At 40.2% G+C, this 27718-nt stretch overlaps 1 protein-coding gene across 1 annotated transcript in view; it reads left to right on the top strand.

Annotated features, from left to right (window-relative positions):
• Positions 1 to 18753: 18753 nt before the first annotated feature.
• LOC131231243 (protein TRAUCO-like) overlaps positions 18754 to 27718 on the top strand; it is a 32653-nt gene continuing 23688 nt past the window's right edge. The window contains exon 1 of the mRNA XM_058227376.1: positions 18754 to 19834. Within this exon, the coding sequence (XP_058083359.1) occupies positions 18835 to 19834 (1000 nt within the window). The 5' untranslated portion in view covers positions 18754 to 18834. The remainder of the gene's footprint in view (positions 19835 to 27718) is intronic.

The following is a 27718-nucleotide window of genomic DNA, read 5'->3' as shown; positions in this document are numbered from 1 at the left end:
AAACCAACTGTGCCATTTGTAGTTTTAAAAGAGAAAGACAGCCAATGGCATAAAATATATAGATGGGATCAATACAAGGAGCAAACCTGGCTGAGCCCCAAGTTCAATCACATGTAACTTTGATGTAATCTGTCCTTCATTGGTGGTCTTTGAGGCAAAGGCAATAAGAATGTAAGGGTTTTCATTTCCAGCAACCTGTTTAAGCCATGAAGGTTATACAAAAAAGTATCAAACCAAGTCAAACCAATATCTGACTTGCATTGGGTATGAGCTATAAAATGTATTATCAGCAGTAAGCATCAGTGGCAATGTATCTAACCAGAAAGATATTTTTCCATCTCCAACAAAATGTATTCAAAATAATCCAATTGGAATGAAGGATGAAAACGTTTTTTTTTACACAAACTCACACTCACACCCGCACCACATGGGAAATCAATCTCATGACCTCTAAGTTAAACATCTTAAAATAAATAAATAAATAAACAAACAAACAACTATATTGTTGTTGTGGCTCCTGACAAACAGAGTTCTAGATATTAAAATAATCAGCAGCTACTTTAAATGCCAGATAAATCAAACTCACAAGTACATGTCTAGAAAAATCAGACTCAATATTTGTTGTTGAAACCCTCACTCTACCATTATCGGTATGACACAAAATGTCAAGAAGCTACATGTGAACAGGGTTTCCTTCACAACATCAATGGGCCAACATGGCATATTTGTAAGAGATCCTAGCTACTCATGAAGTGGGAGCCAAGCATAAGCAAGCCCCAAGCAAGAGCCACACTGTTCAGATCGCCTTATGGTCATTACAATATGGGCCTTTACAATCGATTGATTGGATTGTACAAGTGAAATAATGCAACTACGAAAAGATGTATCCAGAGTTACTGGTACATGTTACCCTAAATAAACTTCATCTGGAAAGATGTATCCAGAGTTACTGTTCAAAACTTGCAATTTCAAAATAGATCCAAATCTGCATAAAGAATAATATAACCAAACAAATAACAAGGTTAGGTTACTAGAGAGTTAAGACTAATAATTTACAGAATTTAGCATTCACAGAAAAATAATAGCTCCCCATAAAGAATGTCTGCTTGACAGTAGACAAACAAGTAGGGGAAGACCAACAAACCTGATCTTTGACCAATGAACTGGGTAGCTTTAACAAACTCTCCAATGTTGGATAATGAGTCCATCATGTCCTTGTTTATTTAAGAATCACCAACATCATGCTGTCCACATTTATTAATGTGAAAAAGGAAGCGTGATACAGCACAAACTCATTATTAAGAGAATGTAAATATGACAAAATCACAAGGAAAAAAAAAAAAAAGAAGAAGTGAACATCAGCAAGTGCCTGTGAAAGTGTTGCATGATTATTCATAGGTAATCTTGCAACATATTGATGTGCCAGTTAGATTCCAACTAGAAGGCAAGCAAATAGTAATGAAATATAATTATGGAATTAACTATTTAGTATTTATCAAAATGGCTTTCTTAGGTTAGCAATTAAAGTATTTTCACTAATTTTTGCTTTTGCATTTATGTTGAGGCCTGTTAAAATCTGTCGTCTTTGTTATGTTATCAGTGTAGCATTTTTCAAGTTTGTTATTTGTGGTAGTACTACAAGAGACTTGGGTAATTGCTCAATGTGCATTTTGAAATAAATACAACCATTACTTCTTCCTCTACTCAAACAAACATTCCCTTCTAATGATTATGTATTATAGATGGAGTTGTCTAACAAATAATTAACTAAAATGAGATCAACTCATTTATAGGCATCTTCCAAACAAGGCATTAGTTGTTTACATATATAGGCTCTCCTGCATTTGTTCTGCATCTGGCCTTTGCTGCTACTGGAATTAGCATCAGCTCTTCTGATGACCCCTGCCACTTCTTCAACTGCACTTGCATGGATGTTTTCTTTACATTGTTTCGGTTGATCCTATGAGCATTTGCAACACAAAAGGAAGTTGATCAGTAAACAGGCCAACTAGGCAAGTGTGTGGGACATCTGAGTGGTGCCTAAGATGGCACCCTACTGTGAAGCTGACGATGTGCGGTGTGGTGCAAGGAAGCTCATCAACGGTTCATATCCAAGATGTAACTGCGCCCCACCTGATGAGTGGAATGGCATGATTGTACATCTGGTCATCTTCGCCTGTGGTGGCCAGCTTATTCACCACTCAGATGTCCCCACACACTCGTTGAGAGGACCAAGAAGGGCTTGTTTGGTTACCATCAAATTTCTGTTCCAATAGGCTATTTTGGATGTATCTATCCAACTGAGTCCTACCTAAATAGGCAATTCTGATACAACCCACAATAGAGATTGATGGACAATCACATGTGGTGGTGGTACACATTTGAAGCACTGTCACCTGTAGATTGATAGTGTCACATATGGCACATGTGAGACACTAAAAAATGGACGACAACACATTTAGCAGATGTGGGGGGCTTGAAGATGCACCTTATTATCTAGATTAGCTTGTACAGTATTCCTTTTTTGGATGTCTTAAATTATTTATGGCCCTTTTTCTTAATCATGGCCTGCTCAACATGCTAGCCCTCAGGTGGGCTAAGTTTCAGTGTGTCCATGTAATTGAAAATGCATGTCGGGAACCTAACAACACATAACATTCTGTGTTCAAACAGGAAGTTCGGCAACTCAAGAGATAACTGATTTTGGACCAACCTCCAAAAAAAATTGAGATCAAGCTCTTCAACACCTCTTGAGACAATGAATTTAATTGAGTCTTCCATATCAAAGCAGTACTCGTTGTGTTTGGAAATGCAAAAGCAGAATTTATCAGCCTTTCTCCCTTGGTCACCTTGTCTAAAACCTTGACCAAAATCAACAAGAGAGCCAACAAAAAAGTTGTTTGTTGCTTACAAATGGATACATGGAAGCTATCGACCAATCGTTGTGGTTACCTGTGGTTTTTTCTCCACGAAATCTTTTTTAATAATTGTTTTTTATTGTCTTGATCGGTTTGTTTTATGAAAATGAATATCTTCTCATTCCAGATGCAGTTTTCTGCATTATGCCCCGTTGTTTCTATTTCTGTTAATGAACTTCTGGATCTGAACCAGACCTATCTGACATTCCGGATCAAACACTTGATGCTTTGAAGAAATTATGCAAGATTGAAGTCATCCCATATTAGTTTTGTATGCTAGCCACATCTGTTTATTTAATCATGTACAAGAAATCCTACCTCTAGCTACAAATTAGTTTTGTATGCTAGACTGAATTGGAATGCTTTTGATGTTGAAATCAACAATGATAGGGCCTTCATAGGTTGGCGAAATAGGATTATTAAAGCCAACCATCAGAAGGCTATGACAATGGTATACCAAGTTTCACAACACTAGGCACAACCTGGGTGCTTCAGCCATGATTTTAAAAAAACCCAAAAGTCCACAAATGACTGTTAATGTGTTGATACCAACATGACAAACAGCATGAACAGATTCTTACATGACATCACCTTGGGATCTCTCAAGGCCTCTAGAGTTCTCTACTTGATGCGCACACGGGTCTCTATGAGTAAAACAAGATAATGGGAATCAGTCGCATAAGCTTATGTGAAAAGGATTATAAGGATTAACATGATGCTGATTGAGTAAAACAATATTAGGCTGCCCTATTTTTCTTCACATTACAAACTGCTATAAATCTTATTACCAGGAAACTACTAAACCGAAATATTGACATAAAGGGCAGCAAATGTTCAGTCTAATGCTTGCAAGCTCCCTTTCAATCGATAGTTCCACAACAAACAAACAAAAGGAAGAGTTAAGTTTTTGGAGCTCTATGTTTAATGCACTTCATAAATACACTACCATATCCAACATATGGAAGTTGAAATACTATTTCTAAGATCTGAACAACTAATGATTTATATACTTCTCATTCCAGGATATCAATTATAGTCATATTGCATATTAGCACTGAAATAGAATGATTTCTTCAAAGAACTAAAGGACTAAACTTGCATAATGAAAAGATATCCACCTCAAAAGCCAGAAATACCCAAACATACAATAAATCAAAAAAGTAGGAAGATAATGGTCACCTCTAATCATCCCATTGAAGGCAGTGTCTCCTATAGCGTATACATGTGGACTGTCCATAAGTTTCTGTCTATAGACTGTAACAAAATCATTTCCATAAAGAGACACCTCTTTAAAGAAGTGCGGGGGGAATGGCTAGCAGCAAAGAACCAGTGATGATCCTTCCTGTTGTTCCACCTGAGAATCTGATAATTTAGAACACCCAAATCTTCGTAATGCTCAGAGAACATATGGGCCCGCTCGTTTATGTTTGGAAATGATATGATTCCAAACAGATGATTCTCTCAGACCTCCAACAGAACCATCCTCCATGCTAGAAAGAAAAGCATATATGGAGAAAGCAGAGCTTACCCTGTATGATTCTCCATGCTTTTGACAACGTTAGCTGTGGACAATGGCTCTCCTCTCTGCGCTGAAGTAGTCATACTCAAGTCTTCAGATAGAGCACACAATATTTTCTCCTACAATACTTACCCAGTGCAAACAGTTGAGGTTAACTATAAAATAACACTCTAAATATAGAGAAGCAAACCATGCATTTACAAAAAAAAAAGAAGGAAGAATGAAGCCTTCTTAGATGCTACAATTCACCTGATGACATGGGTCTTGTACAGAGACATTCATCACTGGCACAAAACAAGTCTCTATTTGATACATTTACACAAATGAAAATTGGTGTGAGCTTCAAAGATCAAAGATACATTTCCTATCCAACCGAGCCTGCAAAGACATAGCTCCATATCCATTTGATGTTTGCATAAAAATTTCACAGAATCTAAAGATTCTAACCATTCTATATGTCTCCAGCAAATAAACAGAAAAGAAATACAGCAATTGTCTACATTAAGCCAAAACAGGACCATAGACTCAACAGCTAGGATCTCACAGTTCGCGAAACTTTTGATGCATAGACCATCCTCTGTGTTACCCATCATTAGCATTTTGGATCACTGAACCATGGGCACACATTTTTATCAACAACATAGTTCTATTCAAAACCAAAGCGAATAGATAAAACAAATATCCATCAGGACATTTTTTTTTCCTTACATTCTTTTTTGTTGGACTATGTATCAATTGGACAATCATCAGTAGGATTTGGCACCTGGGTGGCTGCTGAAGCATTTAGTAGTAACTTCTATACGTATAAGGTGCACATTCCATTAAAAAATTTCCTATGGGCAATAGGTGCAGAATCTATTATATGTAGAATGTGCACATTCCACTGTTGTTTTAATTATGAGAAACATTTGAGGAATTGAGAAATGCAAAATATTAATTATGTAAACATTAAAAGGCATTATTAGATTTAGAATGTAATATGGCCAAGATAATTGGATTACAAAAGTACCCACTTGATGATATATTTTCAAAACTAACAAAACATATCTATATGTGTACTCGTTGCCATCACTTGATGCATGAACAAAGAACTATTTATAACATTTAAAAGAAGCTCGTGATTTTGATGAAGGATGGTGAAAACAAAGCATGAAGCTCATGCTAGGAAGGGACACGAGCTGCATGAACTCACTTAGTGGGCAGTCATTGCCTGGGAATTTGCAATCGGGACAGCAACCATCAAAGGCCATCCTACAAGCTTTGCCAAACCAAAGTCAGGTATCTTAGGATTGAGATCCTTATCCAACAGTACATTGGTAGCTTTGATGTCTCTGTGAACAATTTTCAATCTTGATTCTTAATGGAGATATGCCAAACCTCTAGCTATCCCGACACATATCTTGTGCCTCATCGACCAACACGATTTCAGCTGACATTCTTCTGGGCCTATAGATATCCAAAAACAATAATCAGATAGATGCATTTTATTCACACATCATACACATCACGGCACCAATTATAAATGCTGGTGAAGCAAATCATACCAAACAGCGCACAAGGAAGTTATTTGATACTCCAGCAGCACATGATGCCTTATATGCCTAATCTACTTCACTCAAAATCATTAAAGGCAGAGAGAACTAATAGCCAATCTGCTGTTAGCATAGTGGTTAAGAGTAATTGATTTTCAAGAAAGTTGTGGTTTTGAACTTTGACAGATGTAGTTACTCATATTTATTCATTTAAAAACATTATCAAATAGCATACAGGGTTTTAAGGTGACCCAGACCATTTTAGTGTCAGGTTTTCGTCCAAATGGTCTGACGGACTCTGACAACAGTCCAATCCGGGTTTTAAAACATCTACAATATTAAATTTTACCAAGTCTTCATATTGGGGGAGAATAAAAAAAGCAGCCCATCTACGGGTCAATACACGTGCCAACATATGTACTGATGTCGGTAAGTATGCAAACTTGCTGAAATGTAGCTGATCATATGTATTTTTCAGCTTCCTCTCAAACCCGTGAAATTTCAAGCACAGGATAACTTGAAGTAAATTGCATTATAATAATAATTTAACACATTGATTATTAGAGAAATTAGGAAGAAAAAGAAAGCAGCTGCTGTTGAATTTCAATCAATTAAGCCATAATAAGTTGATTGAATATCGATAGGAAGTAAAACTTGGAGATGATGGAATGTCCAATAAGAAGTGAAAACATCAAGATAAGCATGAAAGAATCTGTAGCTAACCATATGTTAAGACTATCCGCGACCCGCTCTACATCAGAAGAATCTAAAACCATACCTGGGATAGCAATTACATAGGCAACTCCTTCAATTAGACTCCTGATATTGAGTCCAAAATGCTTCACAGTTCCATCATAGTTCAGCTCAATTTTTTGTATTTGCGAATTTCGGACTTGAACACTTAATGATTGGGTAAGATCGACAATTGGCATACATAGCCTCTCAAGAGGGTTACCATCTAAGAAGGCCATCATGCATAGACTCTCAAGAGGGCTGACAAAGTGCTTCAAAGTTCCATGTCTTACTTCAATATGTTAAAACTCTGAAGGACTACTCCCAGTAGAAGCTAATGCTGAAGCCACTGCAACTTCAGCCACTAGCAGGAGGTATATCAAATAGCTTGGCGTCCAAAGAGCACCCTTCATATAATCCACCAGCCAAGCACCAACTACATACAATTACTAAGACAGCCACTAGCCAAGCTTCAGTCATGCCTTCAACCATATGATAACTACTAACACAAAAAGATTATACCAAAATAAGAATTTCAACCACTCTTATCAGTCTTATTCTTGAATAAGAATCCAAAAAAATTATACCTTGGAATATTTAAGAGGTGAGTTGTGGCACACTTACACAAGATCCGTGCTATGCATTAAGCGGATCCTAAATTCTCCACAAAATCACATCTCTTTGGCATTTTAACAAACAACTCCCCCGCATTGTTTTTTTTCAAATACTAAGGAAGAGTTGAGACAAAAATAATAATAATAATAATAATAATAAAGAAGAAAGAGAAACATTAAGACATGATAAAGATGGAGATTAAGGCATCATGTGCACCGAATTGGTTTCACCCGTGAGCCCAAAAAACACGTCGATCCAAAACTCAGATGGGCCACACAAAAGGGAACATAGTAAAATTCATGCCCAAAACCTCTAAAATCACATAGCGGGGGGGGAATTTGATGAATGGCTTGTATGGCACATGCACAACAAGGTGGGCTCCACACACAGTCTGGAAGGTTTTATTGGTTGAGAGTCCCCTCCAAATTGTTCCCTGTGGTGTGGCCCACTTGAGTCTCAAATTGGGTGATTTTTGAACCGATGGCCTAACTTCAAAGGGCACCTCTAGTGGATGGGTTGGATCTCATGCACACATCATGGTGGGCCCTACAGAGGTCGAAAAATCAATCTTTGACAAGAAATTTTGTATAATTGCTATAAAAAAAAATAAAAATACAAGTGTGGATGCAACATAGAGTCAGTGCATGATGTTCTTGAAGAAAAGCTACGCACCTCCGCATGTTAGAGAGACGGAGAGAAGAATGTGAGTGTGGCTGATGCTTTGCTTTTAAGTTCTTCAGCACAAGACTTGAGGGAGATTATATTAAGAGGACCCACAACTCGGGAGATCTAGAGTGAGGGAACGAGAGAGAGGGAGGGAGATCGAGAGGGAGTCAGGGAGCGAGAGAGATGGAGGGAGATAAAGAGGGAGGGAGCAGGAGAGAGATAGGGTGAGAGATCGAGAGGTAGTGATTGAGGGAGTAAGGAAGCGAGAGCTAAAGAGATCGAAAACCAAGGATTGAGAGAGTGAGGGAGTGGGAGAGGGAGGGAGAGATCAAGAATAGGATTGCGTTGGTGAGACGAGATAGAGAGGAAGGGATGTAGTGGTTTTTTTTTTTTGGCACGGTTTTGAGCCGTTTCATAACCAAAACCATTGTTGTTCCTAAACGGGGTTTTTGGTGCAGTGATGGCATAGTTTCGTGGGCTCGACCATGATGTGTGTGTTATATCCACACAGTCCACCCTTCTTGTGTGATCAATTTATGTATTGAAACAAAAAATAAGGCAGATAAAAATTTAAAAAAAAAAAAAAAAAAGAACCACACCACAACTAGCTATAGGGATTGGCCGTATATTATTGAAAACTTCTTGAGGTCCATAAAAGTGTTGGATCTTCGTCATTTTTAGGACAAGCCCTAAAACAGTATTACAAAATGGATGGATTATGAGACCCGTATCTTATCCTGTACTGTTCCGTATGCCTCTGCGGTGCTCCCGGTCAAATTCCGGCAACCCGCGATCTGTTGTCGGCGTTTGCGCGAGATCCTGAGTCGTGTCCCGTATTCCAGAGTCGGCTCAACCCGAGACTTGTACCCTTGCGACCGCGCTGTCGCTATAGTTCCAACGCCGCGTCTTGCGCGTCGAGACGATACCCGAGTTAGGAGATGTGTGCCCGCGTTTAGTTCGAGGAAAAACGCCGCGTGTTGCAATCCCAAGAGAAATGTCTCATCAATCAAATCAATCAATCAAGTTTCATATCACATCATATCAAGTACCAACACCCATCTCTCTCTCACGTAAAGTCAAATCTCCCTCACAACCAAGTACACATCCATCACCTCTCACCCATCACACCCCATTCCCCTCTCTCTCTACATCACCTCGCTCTTCTCATTCTCTCTCTCATTCTCCAAAGCAACCCAAGCAACTCCAACGTCCATGGCTTCCATGGAGAAGCTTGGTGTGGCCCACCTTCCTATCTCTCATCTCCACCCTCTAAAGTCTACCTCAACCGTTAAGATCCACCCCTTGGAGCTCTAGATCGTATTGGCGGAAGAAGGGAAGAGGAGATCGACGGTGGGTGCTTTTTATTTGTTGATTTTGTGATGTGAGGGCCCACATATGTGGGACCCATCTTGATGTACGAATGTATAGGGAGGGCCCATAGTGGCGGGGTCCCTCCCCTCTTACGTTCGTCCCTCTCTCTCTCTTTCCCTCTCCCTCTTGATGTGTGGCCCACCCGATGCGTGTGACATATCCACACCATCCATCACCATGGAGCCCACCATGATGCTTGTGTTGCATCCAAACCATCCAACGGTGGGACCCCAACCGGCTGACTGATGTCAGTAAGTTCAGTGGGTCCCACGTGATCATATGTGTTGGATCCCAACCGCCCACCTGCTGTTGGGCCACACAACGATGTATTTATTTCATCCACACCGTCCAGACCATCTGGACGGTGCTGGACAGGTTGGACGGTCCTGTGGACCCCACTCATGATATATGTGATTCATCCATGCTGCAGAGCAGCTGTGGGACCACGCAATGCATGTGATTATCAAAGCCGCCCATCTGTCCAGCGTCAGGTCTGGACGCTGGCGTGAAAAAAAAAAAGAAAAAGAAAAGAAATGAAGAAGAAGAAAGAAAGAAAGAATAATAATAATAATAATATAAGTATTATACTAATATAATATATTATAGTTGATATTCATATCTGGTGGGTCTCACGTGGGACCCACCTGGTGAATGGAGTGGATTGGCTGGTGCGCCTCACACCAGAGACGTCACCAAGATCCATGGGACCCACCTGACGCGTGTGGGTTTTGATCCACACCGTCCACCCTTAGAAATGAGGCAGATTCAAATATCATGTGGACGCACACCATAACGTATATGTTATGTCCAGACCGTCCATCTGATGGACGAGCAGCAGCAAGGTGCTGCTGTGCTCGGACGTCGGCACTTGGGTCTCATCACGAGGTATTTGTTATATCGCAACCGTCTATCCACTGGACGTGGCCCCACCATGGCAGAGTAAAGGGGCCCACCTTAATTCGATGTGACGCATCCACACCGTCCAGATCTTGGACGGTGGGACTGGATTGACCGGTGTACCTCATGCCAGTGGGATTACGGCGGTACTTGCAACAACAGCCAGCCCCGTGGGCCCTTGATGTATACGTTGGGTACACACTATCTAGGGAGCTGGACGGTGGGCCACTTGGTGATGTTTTGGTCTTATCCACACCGTCCAGATGGCTGGACGGTGGGACCCAACTTTGATGAATGTGTTTCATCCCTGCCACATGGGCCTACCTAATATCTGGATGGAAACAGATGGGCTGGAATACCGTACGCCAGCTCTATAGCTGCTGTTTGACACAGCCAAATTCTGTGGACTCCTCTGGTGTATGTATTACATCTAAACCGTCCATTCTTATGGCGAGCTCGTCTCAGGGCTTGAGATTAAAAATAAGACAAATCCGATCATCAAGTGGACCACATTATAGGAAATAGTGGGTTTAAACGTCCATCATTAAAATCCTTGGGTTACACAGTTTGGACCAAAATGATATTTCTGTTCCTCTAAATCCAGGACTTTGTGACCTTATGAATAGATTCGATGGAAAATAAATCTTGTGGTGGGGCCCGCTAGAATTTGATTGTGAAAATTATTATCGCCGATGTTAGATGTGGTATGGTTCAGTTGATCTTTTGATATGATTCATAATGTTCTAAAAAGAACTTTAAAGTTGAATGAATGGTGTAGTTGGTGGGCCACTCATTGGGAGTAATGTTGGTTGAATGCCCACATTTATGGGCAATGTTGGTTGGATGTCCACATTGTGACCTTCCCTTAGGCCTTGTCAGGCCCATTCTCACCGATTGTCAAGGTCGAGTCCGATTGACGAGGCCGATTCCATTAGTCAAGGTCGTTTGTCGAGGTCGATTCCGATTAGCGATCGATTCTGATTGCTGTGGCCGATTGCCAATTTCGATCATCGAGGCCGATTATTGATCGATTCCGACTATCATGGCCGATTGCCGATTCCGATTATCATGGCCAATTCCCGATTCCGATTATTAATCGATTCCGATTGTCATGGCCGATTGCCGATTTCGATTATCGATCGATTCCGATTGTCGTGGCCGACTACCGATTAGCGATCGAGGCTGATTATCGTGACCGATTACCGATTTTAATTATCATGCCCGATTGCCGATTCTGATTATCGAGGCCGATTATCGATCGATTCCGATTATTGTGGCCAATTGCCGGTTCCGATCATCGAAGCCGATTATTGATCGATTCCAATTGTTGTAGTCGATTACCGATACCGATTATCGATTGATTCTGATTGTTGTGGCCGATTACCGGTTCTAATCATCGAGGACGATTATCGATCGATCCGATTGTTATGGCCGATTGCCGATATCGATTATCGATCGATTCCGATTGTTGTAGCTGATTGCCGATTCTGATCATCGAGGCCGATTATTGATCGATTCCGATTATTGTGGCCGATTACCGATATCGATTATCAAGGCCGATTATCGATCAATTCCGATTGTTGTGGCCGATTGCCGATTCCGATCATCGAGGCCGATTATTGATCGATTTTGATTGTTGTGGCCAATTACCGATTATCGATCGATTCCGATTGTTGTGGCCGATTACCAATTCCGATCATCGAGGCCAATTATTGATCGATTCTGATTGTTGTGGCCGATTGTCGAGGCCCAATGTGATGTATATGTGGCCCGTATTTGAGGCCCGTTATGATGTGTATTCAACCCGTGTTTAAGGCCCAATGTGATGTATATGAGACCTATGTAATGAGGCTCATTGTGATGTAATAAGGGCCAGGCGATGGAGCCCATTATAATGTATGTTAGGCCCATGTGAAAGGCCCATCGTGATGTATATTAATCTCTTAAGTAAGGCTCATGGTGTTGTATATTTAGCCCTTGTGTGAGGCCATGGGCCCACTATATATTAGGCTCTATGAGGGCCATTCCTTGGGGGCAATGTTGGTTAAATGTCCACATTGTCGAGGTCAATTGTCGATGTCGATTATTGATATCGGTTATGAGTATATGATATCATAGCATCATGATACATGCCCATACGCATCTTCTACATGTTTGTTATGAGATGTGGTTGATCATTGCATATATCATTGGGCAGGTTGTTATGTGTAATGTCTAGGAAAATTCCGTACAATGACCCGAGTACCACCTTAAACAGAAATCACCCAGGACCGAAACCTTTAAAAATTAAGTTAATTTTAGTAAGTGCTAAACTAGAGTACTTATGAAATTAGCACTAATGACTTTAAATATGATCTGCAAGACCCAAACCGTGCAGAAATATTAACACTACATTACACTAAAATCTAGAACCCATCCCTAAGCTCGGTTGCTTTCGGGAGCACACCAAAACTCTGTATCGGACCTGGACCGCATGTCGAAAGTCCGATAACCGCAAAACTATACAGCTATGACCGCATTACTGGACTTGACAACCCCCTCGGAAAGCAAGTCTTAATTGCGTCTAGAAATGCACAGCTTGAGCCCAGAGCAAAGTGTGTGAGAAACATGAATATCTTTAGAAATAAAATCCGAATTTAAGTAAACTGAGTCGTGTCGCTTGCGGGCCAAATATAAGGAATCAGACCGTTAGAATCTGACCCAAATACACCCTTGGATTAGGGAAAATTTCTCATACATGGCAATGTACTTGTGGCTCTAATCGAGTGACAGTGACCGTTGAACTGAAACCAATCCGCCATGGTCAATCTGTAAACCCAATCGGAGCGAAAACTAAGCCTGACCTAGATCCAATGTCAGGGAGCTTAAGTCCGACCGCATTCAGAAAATGGGCCTCCAGAAGTGCTCTGTTGGATCGGAATAGACATTATTTGGCTGTAACCTAAGCATACCTTGGCCCTGGGGCCATTCCCATCAATTCTGGGCCTATATAAGGGCTTTAAACCTTCTCTCTTTTATTCCATACGAATTTAGTAAACCCTAAGAGAGAGAGAGGAGAGAAAAGAGAAGGAAAGAGAGAGAAAGTGAGAGAGTGAGTTGGCGATTCTTCCTGGGATTCGATCCCGCTACTCCACGCACTCAACCACCATTCTTGTATCGCTATACAGGCGATTCCGATTCCGTTCTTAGGTAAGAAAACCTAACCCTAATCTGTTTTAGGGTTTCAAATCTTGTAAAGCGTGAAATAGCTAACCTATTTCATACTGTAGGTTGCCATTGTGCCGTAAATATAGACTCGGTATACAAACTGAGTTCGATACTTATTTATCGGCATAAGGTGCGGACTATAAACATTTAGGTTATGGTTTTCAAGGCTTTTAATGTTGGTTAATGATTTATAACTGACGTGGGTGCCATTTCACATGCCAAATGCGACGTTTGTTTCGCTTTTCAGATATATATAAACTATGTTGAGTTTAGTGTATTCCATGTGTTTGATAAAGTGACTAGATTCGTATGGAATCTGGATTTGTGCTTGCCATGATTAATTGTCATGGATATATGATTATTGTAAATGCAACAGCTCCTTGGCGAAAGAATTTGCCCTAATACATATTACGGCCAACATATGTCATGTATGTTAGAATGTGTAGCCTAAGTGCTTGTGAAAATGTTCGAATGAATATGGAAATATGATTTATGCTTACCATGATTGTTGGTTGCTAATGCATGATCGTTATATGCATGGCAACTCCTTCATGATAGGATTTGCTACTATATGTGTTTTTTTACTAAGTTATTATAAGTATGTAATATGTGTAGTCTAAGTGTTTGATAAAATGCCCGAATGTGAAAATGTTTATTTAAATGCATGTAATGAGGGTGTTGGGATAGGAATCTCAATTCCTTTAGCTATGGTTATAGTAATCTTTATATAACCTATCTCTCTACATTGCACAGTATGGATGAAATGACTATATATGATACTATGTGTAGTATGTGTTTGATAAATTACTTAAGTACGGTTTATATATGATTTCGGTTATCACATACTGTTTTGGATTACTATATGTGAATGCTATCTTTGGAATGTGATTGGGATTACGATGTAGTCCAGGCAATCGGTAATTGTCTATGAACAGTGGTTGAACTACTTAACTATGACAGACACACCCGATGAATCCGAGTCGTACACTGCTTGTCGGCAGTGGTTAGGCCACGCGGAGTGCTTGTGCACTCCATGTCGATTGGCTCGACGTACGCTCGTACCAGTCGAGCTTGTCAAGTAACCCGATTGACTCAATGTATGTTCACCATGTATGGACGCTACTGCTTGAAACTAAGGTACCCAACTCACCAGTGGAAACCCCTGTAACCTTGGTACCTCGATCCGCTAAGACTCATGAGTTGGACATGGTGGTATGGGATACCGTGGTCGAGCTATCGGCCTACGCTGGGGTGACGAGCCTCCTCGTAGTGACCAGTGAGCAACCAAAACTCGTGAGCCGAATACAGTGGTATGAGACATTGTATTCGAGCTGTTGGCCTACACTGATAAGGTGACGAGGCCTTTGTAGTGACCTCGAGCATACTCTAAGACCGCGTAGAGGCGACGAGCCTTTACGTAGCAACCAAAGTATATACTAGGCCTGCACTGATAAGGTGACGAGCCCTTTGCAGTGACCTAGAACCGTAACATCGTATGAGATTTACTAGGACCGACGACCCTAGAATGGATCATCGTTTGGGAATTGATATAAGGGAGGTACCTTAGCTTCCCAATCATGTTGTATGAATAAACCTATGTAAGTAACCTGGCTAATCACGTGCATGCACCGCATTACGTGTGCATTTAGCGTAGTAGGTCAAGCACTGAGGAAGTGTTTTATGCGCGATTGTGAGATGAAGTCGCTGAAGGAGTGCAGGCGAGGGCATGCATCATTATTTCATATCATTCTCGCATTAATCACAGTACTTAGGGATGTTTGATTGTGCTGTCTTATCATTACTGCTTGACTGAATTGATAACATGTTAACCTTTACTTTATTGTTCCACTGAGTTGATCACTCACTCCCACATTATGGGACGGTGTTGTACACACCAACCAGACCCTGTTGTGGGTTCAGATGATGGCGTAGCCTGCGAGGCGGAGCCGAACTTTGAGGATGATGAGGAGGCATTCTCATACATGCACTATTCAGGGGGTTTACGTAGACCGTTTTGAATCGACGGGGCTTCAGGGTTTATGCTTGTAGAGGATTGCCACTCTTTTGACATTTTGTAATTTGAATCAGTACTTGTAACTATTTAACCTAGCAATGAGTTCATACTTTGGAGACTTACAATGGTGTGTGTGTGTATATATATATATATATATATATATATATATATATATATATATATATATATATGGATATGATCTCCCCTTATCACAGTTTTCTGCTTGTGAGAATTCAACTGTCTCTGAAGTATGATTCGTTGATTTAGCTTAATTTCATTCATGTTTTATGCACTAACATAGACAACATTAAATCATCATTACATTTGTTGCATAAGTACTGCGTTGGAACTCGGGAGTTAGGTACCTGCTCAACCCCCGATTTTTAGGGCGTTACATTATGAGACTCCCTGACAGGCAGAAATGGTTTAACATGAGCGCACGATATGCACAGGATTGATGCATGACTGGATTGTATGATTCATGCATCTTGCATTGTGTGCCTTAGCGACATCAGGGCCATAGCCTCCACAGGCATATCATGGATAGTCGGATGAGACATCGAAAATCTGTTCTAGCATACGGGCGTCATAGATGTCCCTGGGTGAAAATTCCTAAACCTCTGTGGCCAGGAGACGCCCCAACGTCGAGACCGAGTGGATATATATAAGCGCGTGAGGGCTGAATACCAGGAGGCCGCGTCTCCTACTGTGTCGTGGTCGGTTGGGAGGGGGTGTGGCCTTACCCGCCCGAGGGTAAGGGGCATAACTAGGCTAAGTTTGACCAGCTCGTGAATGGGTCCGCTATCGATGTGCCGGGTAGATATTAATTAACTACTGCCTAGGTGAATGGTGAGGTCTCTTCCACTTGCATGGTCGCGCATCAGTGGACGACGATTTGCATGTAGAGTGTACTAGACCTCAGTGATGATCCCAGAGAAAAACCGTACTGATATGTGGACTTATCAAGTAGGAGTTGCATATTCATTCATTCATTCATTTACATCCACTTGATTGGTGGTGCGCAACTAATTATTGTGTACCTTCGTAATGGTAAGGATTTCGGTTGAGCGTGCGAGTAACCTGAGATCAGGAGTCTACTACATTGAGTCTGACTATCCAAATTTAGGTATGAGACTGGTTTAGATAGAAGTTCTTTGTGATGGACCGCATAGCTTGCGATATTACGTACAATCATCCCGACTTCACTCCAGCTTAGTCATTTCATTCGCACCGCATATTGCATTGCATCATCATCTGATATTTGGCTTACTGTCCCCGCATTGTATAACTGATCTACATTGCTTCATCAATATATGATATTATTTTTATTATTATTATTTTTGCATCGTATAGCCTGGATAAGGCTGATAGTATTTATGGGCCTATCAGCGTATTTTCGCATTACTCTGATATCGTATGATTTATGATCTTACTAGTATTTTTGATATTGTATGACTATGGGTTTATCAGTATTTACACTTACTCTGATATTGCTTACTTGACACTTACCTTGGGCACATACTTTCACCATCCACTAAGCTTTCTATAAGCTTATGCACGATAGATGCGTGCATGTGGCGTTAGGTTGCAGCAACGTTGAGCTTGGAGCATGCAGCTGACCTCCGGAGCTTTGATTTTGTCATATGTATTTCCCTTTCAGTACTGTATTCAAATGTTTATATTTGTGGATATGTAATGATGATGTTGCCTTTGTGATTTGGGTAAACTTGTGGTTATGCTCATTACGAGTTAAATGTAAGTTGGAAAATCCTCCTTATAGGATCTCATGATCGGAATATGATGTATGGACGCTGGGAGTCGAAAATGGGGTATTACGGAGGCTGTCGGCACTGGAGTCAACGATTGAAAATTTTGTGAGTCCGGTTTCCGAGTTTGGGGCGTGACATGAATGATGTGGATATAATACATATGGGCAAAATTACATCCAAGTGCATCTAACTATTAAAAATGCATTACATGTCGGTTGTGAATATGAAAGCAGGGTACATACAATTAGTACTTAGTTTTACTTTAAAAAACAATGGTAAAAGTCATTATTACTTTTTTGTATTACACATTACATTAAGTTATTATGATTTGACATGATCCAAACAGTCCTATAAAAACTCATAGTATAAAAAAAGGATGGTAAAGAGAAATAGAGACAAAATAGGGGATGGAGGAATGAATAATATGAAAATCTTAAAAAAATAATCCCTATTAAATGCTCACTACAAACATGATATATATATATATATATATATATATATATATATATATATATATATATATATATATATATATATATATATATATATATATATTTGGCCCTGTGATTGGCTTACATCATTAGTGACATTGTCAGCAGACCTACAGTAAATGTAAGGTGCCAGGATATGCCCCAATCAACTTGTCACAGACGGTAATAACTTAATGTTTGTGCCAAATGCTTAGATGTGCTTCTTGAGAACTCATAATACATTATGTGATTCCAAAATCTGAATGGTTTACATGAAACAGCACCTCGTGAAATTGTCCGGACCCAATTTTTACTTTGATCCAAAACTTTGGTAGGCCATGAAAAATGAAAATAAATTGCTCCCTTGATTTGCATTTATCTTTGTCATGGCCCACTAGAATTTTAGATTAAGATAAAAATTTGTCTTAGAATTTCATGAAATTCCGTATCACATGAACTGTTTAGATTAGACACCCATAATATGTGTGCAAAGGTGCCCACATGCATAGCTGCGACTCAGTGTGTGTGTATACACACACACTTTATAAATTATAGTTGCAACCTGGGGATTGGGATTTCATAACTACCCTCCAGTTGGGAACTGAAAAGGATACGTGTGCCACACAAGGATGTATGTGTTTTATCCATTAGGGTACGAAAAAAAAAATCCAAATCCCATGTCAATGATAAGTGAACGCCTACCATTAAAAAGTTCCTGTATAACTACTGTGAAGTTTATTTGCCGTCCAACCCATTGAGTAGGTCACGTTGACTCGAATGAAGGTAAAATACAAATATAAGCTTTGATTCAAGACTTTCGTGGGCCATTTAATCACCGCTGCTTTCCCGTGGTATGGTACATCTGAGATTTGGATTACCTAAAATGAGATGGAAAAATTGGATGTACGGCGCGCATAAAACACGTACATCGCTGTGGGGTCCACAGATCCGACCAGTACCGACCTCCGTACTGGAGGGGTCACTATAGAATCCGAGTCCCCCATTCAGGTATTTTACACGCTGGCTGAAACGGGCGTTGCTCCGGTTCGGAGCCCTTTTTCCTTGTCTTTTCCCAATCCCGCTCCCGCCAAAGCATCTCTCTCTCAACTCTCTCTCTCTCTCCAATGGAAAGCCCCGTTGCCCCACGGACCACATACAGAGACAACGACGAATGCCCCAACACTCCGACCACGCACGATGACCACACCCAATCCCTTCATCCTCCTTCACCTCCACAACAACCACAATCACCACTACCACAACAACAACAATCACAACCAAAAGAAGAACCCATTCATCTCAAAACCAACAACAAACAACAGCCAGCATCCTCCTCTGATCCCTCCTCCTCCAATCCACCGTCTGATGACGCCTCTGACGAAGAAGAAGATGCTGCTCCCACCCAAAAGAGGCAAAAACCCCTCTCTCCCATCTCCTCCCCCACTTCACCGTCATTGACTACAATGAAAAAGCCAACAACCCCAGCATCAGCAGCAGCAACAACAACAACAACGAAAAAGAAGCAGTCCAAGAAGAAAAACAACAATGTCTGGACTAAACCCACCTCCCGAAAACACAAGAAGAAGCCCAAACCCACTCCCGTGCAAGACGACACCGTCCTCATCACGCCCATCCCACGCTTTCCAGACAAGTCCGATGACTCCCCTGATGCCCGAATCTGCCTCTCCAAGATCTACAAGGCTGAGAAGATCGAGCTGGCCGATGACCGCCTCACTACTGGCAGCTCCAAGGGCTACCGCATGGTTCGGGCGACCCGAGGGGTTGTCGAGGGTGCGTGGTATTTCGAAATTAAGGTCTTGAAGTTGGGGGAGACGGGCCATACACGCCTTGGGTGGACAATGGAGAAGGGGGACTTGCAAGCACCGGTTGGGTACGATGGGAATAGTTTCGCGTACCGTGATGTGGACGGAAGTAAGGTTCACCGGGCGATGAGGGAGGCATATGGGAAGGTGGGTTATGGAGAAGGGGATGTCGTTGGATGCTACATTAGTCTTCCGGAGGGGGGCTTGTATGCGCCCAAGCCACCGCAACTTGTTTGGTATAAGGGACAACGGTACGTCTGTGCTCCTGATGGGAAGGAAGATCCTCCCAAAGTGATACCTGGTAAGCAGGCAGCGATATCTGTTTACATATTTCATTTTTCTTTGGTTGGATTCGCTCTAATTAGAATGAATGATTATGTTTTTGCTTCTTGTATCGACTACATGCTTGATAATTTCTAATATTCTATTGGACCATCATTCTGTACAGGTGGGGTCCATCTTTCATTAATTCATACCATCCATGTGGCAGGCCCCACTGTTAATGGGAAATGGGCTATCCACCGGGAATTCCCGCCATCCCAATATTGGACACGTTCCTTTTTCTAAATGGATCATTTGCCATGTTATCTATATAACTGCCCATCTGCAGCTGCTTATTGAATGGATTGGATTATCTTATGAGAGAGCTCCTTGGGAGCATTGCCATTCCATGGTGTGGCCCACCTGATGAGCGGTTTGGATTGTTGAAAATATTCACCCACCTAAATAGAATGCTAGACTTAATGGAAATGCATATAATTAGGGTGAGTATTGTAAATTACCTCCTGGTTCGAATTTTATTGGTTGTTTTCCATTTTCGTTTGGATTGAATTTGTAAGGGCGTTAAGCATGTTCTTGCATGATTCGTGAGATTCAGGTTGAGTTTAGGAAGATATGGCAATTTGCAAGTTTGAAACTTATGTTCCTTGCATTGAATATTGACTTCTTCCCCTTCCTGTTGCTGTGATTTTTGTTTTTGAGTTAATTGTACATGACATGTTTCAGTTTTACTCAGACTGATTTGCATTTTTTTACAACCTGTTTTGTCAGTGAACTTACGAATTTGTTGCAAGTATAATTGTTTCTCTGCTCTGAAAAGTGTCTTGTTCTTCTTCGGGTCGTTATTTTTGTTTGTCTAATGTTATTTTACAATTTTCATTTTTGACTGGATTGATATTTATTAGAGCGAAACAAAATTTCTTATGCATTGCTGTTTTATGTTTTTCATTTCACATATCTCAATTTTCTGTGAGATTTTACACTTTTACGTATTTTGTGTATCTCAATTTTGCACTGTTTGGTATTTCTGGGTTTTTCAGTGGTTTGTTGTGGACGTCTTTGCTTTATATCTATCTTCTTTCTTTATCTCGAAGAGGTGTAAATGATAGTACTCTATGAAGACTGGGGCACGTAAATCATTCACATCATTTGTTTTTGTTAATTAAAGTATAGGAGATTTCAAGGACTCGATATCTGTACTACAAGCTTTTGTCATGCTTGTTTGAATGGTTTAACCATCTATCTATTTTTAGTGATTTGCATAATTGACACTTGAAGTTCTTGCATTGAAAAGGTTTAAGGAGCATCTTTAGAAGTTCATCGTTAATGGTCAGGGTGAAATATGAAGATAAATGAAAATGGTGGGACCATTTGGAAGCGTTAATCAGATACCTGTTCCTCTGTATCTTATATTATCCGCTGGCAATCAATGCTGTTTTGTCCAATACAAGAGTCCTTGCAAATTGGCCTCTAGTCCTTTCAAGTGCGTATGCTTCCTTTTTAGAAGTGTTGATATCGGAGGAGGTCAAAGCGGTGTCGACATCTGAGGAGGTCAAAGCGGTAGTGAGTTCCATGTGCGGGGATAAGGCTCCTAGTATGGATGGGTTCCCTATTTTATTCTTCCAGAAGTTTTGGAATGTGTTGAAGAAAGATGTGATGGGCTTCATTGCTGAATTTTTGGAGCACAATTGTCTTTCTCTCCAGCTTGGGGCCTTTTTTATCTCTTTGATTCCTAAAGTGGAGGTTGCGGAAAAGCTCAAAGACTTTTAGACCCATCAGTTTAATTGGATGTCCTTAAAATTTTGGCCAAGATTCTTAGATCTAGATTCAAGGAAGTTTTGCATAAGGTTATATCGTACAACCAGGGTGCTTTTATTGTAGGTAGGTAGATTTTGGATATTGCGCTCATTGCCCGCAAATTTGTTGATGCAAGGTATAAGGAGAGGAGAAGCGGGATCGAAAGGCTTGCGATCATGCCAATTGAAAGGCTTCCGATCATGTCAATTGGAATGTTCTTGATTACATGCTTCTTAGATTGGGTTGTGGTCAAAAGTGGAGGGGGTGGATGAGGGCTTCCGTGTAATTGGCCTCTTTCTGTATTCTGGTTAACGGATCTCATAAAGGGTTCTTCAGAGCCTCTAGGGGCCTTCGGCAGGGTTATCCTTTCTCCCCGTTTGTTGTGATTGGAGAAGCCCTTAGTATGATGCTTTAGATGCGCGGATTAGCTGTTACCTCGGGTAACACCTTAGTGGGTGTTGCCCTAATCGTGTGGTGCCCACCTTGTTGTATTTTTTTTTTTTTTTTTGTATATCCATGCCATCCATCTGTTTTTCCATCTCATTCTAGGACACGATCCCAAACCTTAAGAAGATCCAAATCTTAGCTGAACCATACCACTAGAAACATTGATGATTGAGCATTAAAAACTTTGTGGGCCACAAAAGTTTTGAATCAAGCAGCTGATCTTTGTATTTTCCCTTCATCCAGGTCTTCTTGACATTATCAACAGGTTGGATGACAAATAAACATTAAGAAAACCTTATGATGGGCCCTTGGGAATTTTTAATGATGAAGCACTTAACCACCACCGTTTCCTATGGTGTGGTCCACTTGAGATTTGGGTCTACTTAATTTTTGGGACCACGTCCTAAAATGGGTAGGAGAAACGAATGGACATCGTGGATATACAATGCATTATCAAGGTGGGCCCCACAGTAAGGTTAACACCTAACAACTAATCCATTCCCCGGACAATGGTCTTTTTAGTGGCTTCAAGACTTTAGATATCAGTCCTCAGATTAGTCATTTACAATATTGTGGATGACACCCTTCTATTTTGCAATGTGGAGGTGACTTCGGTGGATAACCTTCAGAAAATAACCATATGTTTTGAGGCATCGGGTTTGAAAATTAATGGATTGGGAGGTTCGATTTCGAGATTTGGAGGAGATGGGCCAAGTTGCGGAAAATTGAAAAAGATAAAAAAATTTCCAATTTCTCACAAATCGGTTGCAATCTTTGTGTCTAAACATAAAATCAAACGTGTATGTAACCTGATCTAGTGATTCTTATTTTCTTTTGAATGTATTGCTTGTGTTTCCACACGTCTTCTTTCATTTATAAATTATATGAATAGACTTTGAATATACTTGCATCAATTCAGTTTGACAACACATGGATTGGGACCCCATACAAAGAAAATCTATCATGTGCACTTGTTTTTTGTAATGTTTTGATTTATAAGTGTGTATTGATGTCTTTTTTAACAATCATCGAAGTTTCATAGAAAACTTAGACCAATTTCCCAATGTTTCCCCTTGTTTCCAACAACAATGATACATTACATGTTACAATTGATATATCCCATGCAGTAACCGATACGTATCCGTATCCCAAGGGTGCGATACGTAACGCGATACCGATATTTTGAACATTGGTTCCAGGGACGGGTTACAATCTTCGAACTCCAGAAAATCATTATAAAATTGTCAAGTTTCTCAAGATGAACTCAGAAATTGAAAGAAAGATCTTCGAGCGAATCAAGTTTCTTCATATTTCCTCAATCAAGGACTCCTAAACAAATTATGAAAACAGTTGAAAGAGCAACTAAAACTTGACTGCACCCCCAACTCTTTAAGGATCCTAAACTCGACTACACAGCCATCCCCCCGTTACACACACACAAAAGAAGAAGAGAAAAAACAGTAGAATTATAGAAAGCTTTATGGGATCTTGAGAATGCCCAAATACACTTACTGAATATTTGAATGAAAAAAAATAAATTTGCAGCTTCAATCTCTGTTTTCTCATTGGGGCAGCTCTTGGCCAGTTGAGAATAACCTTTAGAATTTTGTAGTGCCAATAGGGCCAGCCATAAGCTGTTCAATCTGGCAATCAGCTAATCCCACTGATATCGGATATGGGCTGTTCTATAGCCCATCTACAGCCCATCTGTATTTAGGACATAATGGGTATTCTTGATTTTGTTACAAATGGCATCTGCAACCCATCTATGTTTAGGACATCTACCAATGATGAATACATAACATCATGGCAATTTATAAGCATCACTAATAATTAAGAAATTCTAATTCCCATATGCTTTTAACTCCAAACTTAGGTAAAGTCTAACAGAAAACAGTATGCATAATTCTCACCTAAGAATGGTCTCATATGCCATTGAATACATGCATTACAAAAAAAGATAGTTCATTTTCCCCTTTTTTTTTTTTCCTAGACATTTTTCATATTTTTGTGGCAAGAGAAGGAAACGAAAAGAAAATGGAGCTGATTTGGGTCATATCTATTCATATCAATGTGACAAATATCGCTGAGAGTTTGAAAATATCTCAATATTATCGTGAAGGAAATACACTAAACAATATTATCGGAGATTTTCAAAATATTGGCGGGTTTTAAATATTGCATTTTTTAGTGACAATAGTAAAAACCTTAGTGAATTTGTTACATAAACATATTTTTAAAATTTAAATTTATAATAAATTTAATTTATAATAAAATATTTTTAGTTTCAACGATATTTCCCCAATAATATCTGAGAGAAACCTCAAAATTTGAAAATCTCCAAAGAAATTTCATGACCGAGATATTGCCAAGAATGAGATTTGTCACTATGGCCCACATTTTATCGTTTCGGGAGGGTTGATACGCCTCAAAACCGATATTCAAAACCTTGCTCTAACTTGAAAAATGCTCTTATAGAATTATAGTAAAAAATACTAAAACCTTGAAAATTGCCTATGGTTTTAGACGAAAAGGTGAAAACATTCATATATGTTCCCTTGGGTGAATCTTTTGAATGTGTAAACTCATAGAGTTACGATTCAACAATGTTCACTTGGTTTTGTTGGGTTTTTGCAATAGAATTGAAACAACATGACACAGACGAACTTCTTTTGACTCGGAAGAGTGATCAAGTCATGCAAAAACTCGACAAAACTCGGTCAAGTCAAGTCAAGTCAAGTCATTATCATCATTCATCATTGTCGTCTCATTTTTGTTGTTATATTTTTGTTATTATTGTAAAGGACAAGTAATGTAGGACAATTAGCCACTTGCTCTAAAAGCTCGAACTGATAGAGAGTGGCGAATCAATTCCTCTATCTCATAGCCCAGGCCCCACATCCCATGGGTTAGGACGTCGGCCGAACCCTCATCGTGGCCCCACTTCACATGGGTCCACCTCACATGAGCCACCCGCCTCACATGGGCCACGCACCTTGAGTGTGTCCCCACATCCCACAGGGTACCCCACTCGAGCTTGGTGTGAAAATGCCCCTGCATTAATCACCCCTAGTGAGGAGTCTCAAACATGAGACCTCCCGCTCTGATGCCAATTTGATGTAGGACAATTAGCCACTTGCTCTAAAAGCTCGAACTGATAGAGAGTGACAAATCAATTCCTTTATCTCATAGCCCAAGCCTCACATCCCATGGCTCCTCGTGGGCCCCACTTCACATGGGCCCGCCTCACACGAGCCACCTACCTCACACGGGCCGCCACCTCGTATGTGTCCCCATATCCCACATGCTACTCCACTTGAGCCCGATGTGAAAATTCCCCTGTATTAACAAGGCTTCCAACTATTTGACTTAGTATTGCTAAAAAAAGGGGTTAAGTTGAGCAAGTCACAAGTCAATTTGGAGTATTTTCCAACCTTGGTTGAACCCACCTGGTACATGGCATGCCCAGATCTCACACACGTGTCTCATGGTGGTACATGTGCTACGGTTCACCTCTTCATCTTTCCTTGCTTAAATCAATCGAGCATTTTTCATGTTCTGGGTAGGCTGCCTAATTTTTCTTCCTCCAATTTTTGACTATATCTGCTATCAAGCATGGAGGAATAGTAGGGTTCTACTAATCAGCACAAGTACAGTTTGCTGATGCACAAGACTCGAGAATGTTGATTCCATGGTTTTGTGATTCAAACTACTGGAGAGACTGGCGTTAGCATGTTCATGTTTCCTTACCATATTATCATATAAAAATTAGAGACCCCATATCTCAAATACGCTGACAGTAAGGGTATTTCTTTTATATATCCCTCCCTTGCAATTCTGTTGGCATCAGTTCCATTCCAAATTTCAGTTGTAACTTGGGTATTGATACCTGGGATGATCCCTAGAAAAAAAAAATGCTATTTATCACCTCTATCTGATTCTTTAGCAGTTTACTGCTCCCAAAACAATCAACAAATTCCACAAACCAAGTTGTCCTGTTGCCTAGCAGGTTGCTGTGCATCAAATATTTTTTAGCTTCTAGGGCTTTCCATGCGATGTGTGCTAACTCTGGCAATGATGAATGGATTAACCCTATATCATTTACTGAAAATGTCTCTTTCCTGACATGTAGTCAAGAATGGAGATAAGTGTTAGTTATGAAATTGGGTTCTAACTTTCATGCTTTATGGCAGAGATGCTATTATGAGGCTCATGTCATAGAAGTTGTATTGGTAGCAGTCCTCATGGGACGCAACAAACAGGTGTGGTGATCAAGGACCCTTTATCTGGTGGCAATTGTTAAAAAAGAAGATGGAAAGTGAGTGAAAAGTTGAATATCCGGGCTTTGAATCATGGAATAATCGCTATCTTGTAAGATAGTGCACCCTCTACATTCACGTCTACATAATACAGATTGTAAAGGGGTTGCAATAATTTTGCCTCTAGGATTAATTAAATCCACATGTTGCACAATAACTTTGCTAATGTGAAAGGCAACTCCAAACACACCAAGTTAGATGTGCCAAAAAAATATTGCTAATATATAAACACACTCTCACTTGAGAATAACAATGCAAGAATACTCTAATTGTGAAAGTATGATTATTTGAGTGTGGGAGTTATACGGAGATGGGCATATGGAATGCTTTCTAGAGGAATGAACATGTATTGAAGTCTCTCTTAAATAGAGAGGTGTCTTTTGGTGGCAACTTTACCCCTCACCATGACACCTAATTGGACACTTTCTTGTCATGAAAGGATATCATTTTAACATGGCATCTTTTGGACATGATAAGATATCGCTTGCACTAAATCATGTCTTAACCATTGTTCATCTTCTTTTGAGTTGTAGTGAATTCTTACTTTCTGTTGCTTCCTTTTGAATTTAAAAAAAAAAAAAAACATCCATTGCCATCCAATCACCAAATGACACATGGCAATTATACGTGATATTCCATGGAATGTCGAGAATTGTACCATCCACTTGGCACCAAAGGAGCATCCCACATGTCGACCACACATGCGCTAAGTGTCTCATAACCAAGGGCATGCATGGAGACTTGAAACCCAGTACCATGTGTGAGAACATAAAACATAAGAAAGGAATGAAGACTAGGAAGGATTATCATAAAATTATATAAAAAAGACAGGGATGACTTTAGAGCAACTCCAAACCAACCTTTGTACCGAATAAGAATGTCGCCTTCGTGATAAAAACGAGCAATCGGAGATGGTTTCAAAGGCCTATACGGTCAAGGCTAGTCATCATAGTCAACCCAAAGTGATTTGATGTCTTAAATCAAAGAAGGATATTAAGAAGGATGAGAAGAATTGGCTAAGAAAGGAAAGTGCATCTTTTGCGGCATTCCTGGTCACTAAAAAAAGGAATGTTGTTGCTATAAGAAGAAAAAGACAGATGAATGTAGCTGAAAAAACATTTACGGGTGTTGTCTTGGAGGTTTTCATGATGGAGAATGGTAAAGTGTGATGGTTGACAGAGGTGCTACAAGGTACATTACACATGATCAAAGCGCATTCTCTACCAACAAAAATGTGGGGGATGGACATTAACTCTTTATGGGCAATTCATCTTTGCTAAGGTTGTAGGGAAAGGGACCGTGAACATTAAATCATGTTTGGTAAACTCCTTACCTTAAAGGAT

The sequence above is a fragment of the Magnolia sinica genome, chromosome 17 (assembly GCF_029962835.1).
Source record: "Magnolia sinica isolate HGM2019 chromosome 17, MsV1, whole genome shotgun sequence".
NCBI lineage: Eukaryota > Viridiplantae > Streptophyta > Magnoliopsida > Magnoliales > Magnoliaceae > Magnolia > Magnolia sinica.
This window is presented reverse-complemented; position numbering and strand designations above follow the sequence as displayed.